The following is a 5,000-nucleotide window of genomic DNA, read 5'->3' on the forward strand; positions in this document are numbered from 1 at the left end:
AGAGCTAATTCCTGGCTTGCTGTTCTCCAGAAGATCAATGACTGGAGAAGAGCTGGTTGTGAGTAAATCTGTATCTTCTCGCTTGACAATGCTCAAATCGGGAAGGTTGACAGTTGGAATTTCAGTTGCGAGATTAACCGGGATCTCTACAGGAGTAGAAGTATTCAAAAGGTTACTGTCCACTGGAATGGAGTCTTTCAAACTCTCTTCAAGATCTGTGACATTAGTTGGCAAGTCCACTGAATCAGGGATTGCAGAACCAATCTGTGAAATCTGATCAGCAGTATTTAGTAATCCTTCTAGACTTCCAGCATCTTCCCGACATGACGTCAGGTCATCCTTATCGAATTTCCTCTCTTTTCCGCTACATTGCATACTCTGCCATAAGAAATCAAGAGTCTGAAGCTTTTCTGATTTATCACTTTCCTTTCCACCACCACCACCACCACGTTGGTTGTCATCAGGGCACAGAGATTTATAGGCACTCCAAATTTTATCACACTTTAGGCATGGGTCCCCTTCGATGAAGTACTGAGGAAGGGTCAGGTTGTTTTCCTGGAATTGTTTAGAGTATCCTTCGAATACTTCAGAACAACCTATGGCTTCGACACACTGGGCCACTTGGTAAAGCCGCAAAAGTTGAATGGATGTCTCAGTGTCATTTTCTGCGTAGAGCAACATCGTCTTGAAGATCTTGTAGCAATCGATGCGATTCTGATTGCAGAAGGTCACGGCTGGAAAAGGAGCTCTGGAGCGGTGATCAACCTGGATCTGAGATGCATAGATATATGTTAGCTGAAGTACGCTCTTGTTCTGCATCAACAAATCACAAATCAATCAAATTTGGGGTTTTATTAGAATAAATTAATTAGCTTATATATGGGGCAAAGATGGTAATATGAATTACTTATCTGTTCAATGTGTATCTATCTTTTTGAGAGGGTTTGAACTTTTGAAGTTCTACCTCACAGAAGTAAATGACAATGCCCTCATGCGGGTTTGACTTCGGCGCGATAAGATATGATGATGAGAAAGTATTGCCATTTGCATATCACTAAAAGCATCTCTTTGCAATATAGAAAAACAACGATAATTAATAAGGGTAGGGAAACATAAAATGCTACAGGAGGTAGAAAGACTGGGGCAGACCCAATTGTGTTTAATTTACACATAGGCTCGAGGCTACTTACTTTCTTCATTAAGTTAAGATAGTATTAAGTGTTTTGCACACGTGCATCTATGATTATATATATATATATATATATATATATATATATATATATATATATATATATATATATATATATATATATATATATATATATATACAGTATATATGTATACTTTGCATAGAAAAATTAAAAACCTTTAAACTTTTCAAAAGCCTCTGATGTAAAAACAAATATTATGACAATAATAAAAAATGATATGTACAAAAGAATAACAGGCTCTTACCAAACAATATATAAAATTGCAAATAGAAGGCCATTGTGAAAAACTAGTCTGCAAACCTACCTGAGTCTTATAAGGATAACTCTGATAGTCTTTGATGACATTAATGACATCGATAGCAGTCCGGTACGACGCGGCGATGGATAGGGTAATCCAGAAGACGGCCAACAGTATGTGGCGTGAATGGCCGGCGTTGCTGACCCCAGAGATGCCCGTCGACTGGAAGAATTCGCCAAAAGTCTCCTTCAATACGAGGCAGTAGGTGACCCTCTTGGCCTGCGGTGGCTTCCCTCGCGCCGCTCCGATTTCTTCGACCGTCACTGGCGCCGGATGCGGCGTACTTTGGCCTGACATGGCGGCTTCCTGGTTTGAAATGGGGAGTGAGATGTTAAACAAAAGTTTTTTTTTATCGTATTGATGTTTTCATGTTTTGGGATGTTAAATGAATTAAAATGGATTGAATGACTATGAAATCATATGTAAAAGTAATTTTGGTAGGGCTAAAGCTACAAAATAGTTTTACCACACTAAAAAGAGCGTACTTCCTTAAACGACAAAGAAGTATTAGATTATTATGGTATTCTAGGTCATGATAGGCCTAAGTTAGGGAATGTTTGGATAGGATGGACCTCATTGGAAATAAGCCTAACGCTTTTTCTGAAGAATAGAGGAATGTGACCTTCATATTAACAGATTTTCCTTGTACAATATTACATTGAGTTCACGATTTAAGAAAAAATGCTGTATGTATATGTATATATATGTGTATGCTTTGGCCTGTGAGGTAAGAGGGGCTTTGGGGCTGTGAGGTAAGAGGGCCTTGGGGCTGTTGGTGAGAGAGCCTTTGGGCTGTGAGGTAAGAGGGGCTTTGGGGCTGTGAGGTAAGAGGGCCTTGGGGCTGGGAGGGAAAAGGGCCTTTGGGGCTGGGAGGTAAGAGGGAGATGTGGCAGGGAGTTAAGAGGGTCTTGGGGCTGGGAGGTAAGAGGGGCTTTGGGGCTGGAAGGTAAGAGGGCCCTGGGGCTGGGAGGGAAAAGGGCCTTTGGGGCTGGGAGGTAAGAGGGAGATGTGGCAGGGAGTTAAGAGGGTCTTGGGGCTGGGAGGTAAGAGGGGCTTTGGGGCTGGAAGGTAAGAGGGCCCTGGGGCTGGGAGGGAAAAGGGCCTTTGGGGCTGGGAGGTAAGAGGGAGATGTGGCAGGGAGTTAAGAGGGTCTTGGGGTTGGGAGGTAAGAGGGGCTTTGGGGCTGGAAGGTAAGAGGGCCCTGGGGCTGGGAGGGAAAAGGGCCTTTGGGGCTGGGAGGTAAGAGGGAGATGTGGCAGGGAGTTAAGAGGGTCTTGGGGCTGGGAGGTAAGAGGGGCTTTGGGGCTGGAAGGTAAGAGGGCCCTGGGGCTGGGAGGGAAAAGGGCCTTTGGGGCTGGGAGGTAAGAGGGAGATGTGGCAGGGAGTTAAGAGGGTCTTGGGGCTGGGAGGTAAGAGGGGCTTTGGGGCTGGAAGGTAAGAGGGCCCTGGGGCTGGGAGGGAAAAGGGCCTTTGGGGCTGGGAGGTAAGAGGGAGATGTGGCAGGGAGTTAAGAGGGTCTTGGGGCTGGGAGGTAAGAGGGGCTTTGGGGCTGGAAGGTAAGAGGGCCCTGGGGCTGGGAGGGAAAAGGGCCTTTGGGGCTGGGAGGTAAGAGGGAGATGTGGCAGGGAGTTAAGAGGGTCTTGGGGCTGGGAGGTAAGAGGGGCTTTGGGGCTGGAAGGTAAGAGGGCCCTGGGGCTGGGAGGGAAAAGGGCCTTTGGGGCTGGGAGGTAAGAGGGAGATGTGGCAGGGAGTTAAGAGGGTCTTGGGGCTGGGAGGTAAGAGGGGCTTTGGGGCTGGAAGGTAAGAGGGCCCTGGGGCTGGGAGGGAAAAGGGCCTTTGGGGCTGGGAGGTAAGAGGGAGATGTGGCAGGGAGTTAAGAGGGTCTTGGGGCTGGGAGGTAAGAGGGGCTTTGGGGCTGGAAGGTAAGAGGGCCCTGGGGCTGGGAGGGAAAAGGGCCTTTGGGGCTGGGAGGTAAGAGGGAGATGTGGCAGGGAGTTAAGAGGGTCTTGGGGCTGGGAGGTAAGAGGGGCTTTGGGGCTGGAAGGTAAGAGGGCCCTGGGGCTGGGAGGGAAAAGGGCCTTTGGGGCTGGGAGGTAAGAGGGAGATGTGGCAGGGAGTTAAGAGGGTCTTGGGGCTGGGAGGTAAGAGGGCCCTGGGGCTGGGAGGGAAAAGGGCCTTTGGGGCTGGGAGGTAAGAGGGAGATGTGGCAGGGAGTTAAGAGGGTCTTGGGGCTGGGAGGTAAGAGGGGCTTTGGGGCTGGAAGGTAAGAGGGCCCTGGGGCTGGGAGGGAAAAGGGCCTTTGGGGCTGGGAGGTAAGAGGGAGATGTGGCAGGGAGTTAAGAGGGTCTTGGGGCTGGGAGGTAAGAGGGGCTTTGGGGCTGGAAGGTAAGAGGGCCCTGGGGCTGGGAGGGAAAAGGGCCTTTGGGGCTGGGAGGTAAGAGGGAGATGTGGCAGGGAGTTAAGAGGGTCTTGGGGCTGGGAGGTAAGAGGGGCTTTGGGGCTGGAAGGTAAGAGGGCCCTGGGGCTGGGAGGGAAAAGGGCCTTTGGGGCTGGGAGGTAAGAGGGAGATGTGGCAGGGAGTTAAGAGGGTCTTGGGGCTGGGAGGTAAGAGGGGCTTTGGGGCTGGAAGGTAAGAGGGCCCTGGGGCTGGGAGGGAAAAGGGCCTTTGGGGCTGGGAGGTAAGAGGGAGATGTGGCAGGGAGTTAAGAGGGTCTTGGGGCTGGGAGGTAAGAGGGGCTTTGGGGCTGGAAGGTAAGAGGGCCCTGGGGCTGGGAGGGAAAAGGGCCTTTGGGGCTGGGAGGTAAGAGGGAGATGTGGCAGGGAGTTAAGAGGGTCTTGGGGCTGGGAGGTAAGAGGGGCTTTGGGGCTGGAAGGTAAGAGGGCCCTGGGGCTGGGAGGGAAAAGGGCCTTTGGGGCTGGGAGGTAAGAGGGAGATGTGGCAGGGAGTTAAGAGGGTCTTGGGGCTGGGAGGTAAGAGGGGCTTTGGGGCTGGAAGGTAAGAGGGCCCTGGGGCTGGGAGGGAAAAGGGCCTTTGGGGCTGGGAGGTAAGAGGGAGATGTGGCAGGGAGTTAAGAGGGTCTTGGGGCTGGGAGGTAAGAGGGGCTTTGGGGCTGGAAGGTAAGAGGGCCCTGGGGCTGGGAGGGAAAAGGGCCTTTGGGGCTGGGAGGTAAGAGGGAGATGTGGCAGGGAGTTAAGAGGGTCTTGGGGCTGGGAGGTAAGAGGGGCTTTGGGGCTGGAAGGTAAGAGGGCCCTGGGGCTGGGAGGGAAAAGGGCCTTTGGGGCTGGGAGGTAAGAGGGCCTTGGGGCTGAGAGGGAAAAGGGCCTTTGGGGCTGGGAGGTAAGAGGGCCTTAGGGCTGAGAGGGATAAGGGCCTTTGGGGCTGGGAGGTAAGAGGGAGATGTGGCAGGGAGTTAAGAGGGCCTTGGGGCTGGGAGGTAAGAGGTCCTTTGGGGCTGGGAGGTAAGAGGGCCCTGGGGCTGAGAGGTAAGGAA

At 51.5% G+C, this 5,000-nt stretch overlaps 1 protein-coding gene across 1 annotated transcript in view; it reads right to left on the bottom strand.

Annotated features, from left to right (window-relative positions):
• LOC137648329 (uncharacterized) overlaps positions 1 to 5,000 on the bottom strand; it is a 42,123-nt gene that overhangs the window by 28,268 nt on the left and 8,855 nt on the right. The window contains exons 2-3 of the mRNA XM_068381254.1: positions 1,516 to 1,815; positions 1 to 771 (exon numbers count right to left, since the gene is read on the bottom strand). The exon at positions 1 to 771 is cut by the window's left edge and continues 309 nt beyond it. Coding sequence (XP_068237355.1) covers positions 1 to 771; positions 1,516 to 1,806 — 1,062 coding nt within the window. The 5' untranslated portion in view covers positions 1,807 to 1,815. The remainder of the gene's footprint in view (positions 772 to 1,515; positions 1,816 to 5,000) is intronic.

The sequence above is a fragment of the Palaemon carinicauda genome, chromosome 10, assembly GCF_036898095.1.
Source record: "Palaemon carinicauda isolate YSFRI2023 chromosome 10, ASM3689809v2, whole genome shotgun sequence".
Classification (NCBI taxonomy): domain Eukaryota; kingdom Metazoa; phylum Arthropoda; class Malacostraca; order Decapoda; family Palaemonidae; genus Palaemon; species Palaemon carinicauda.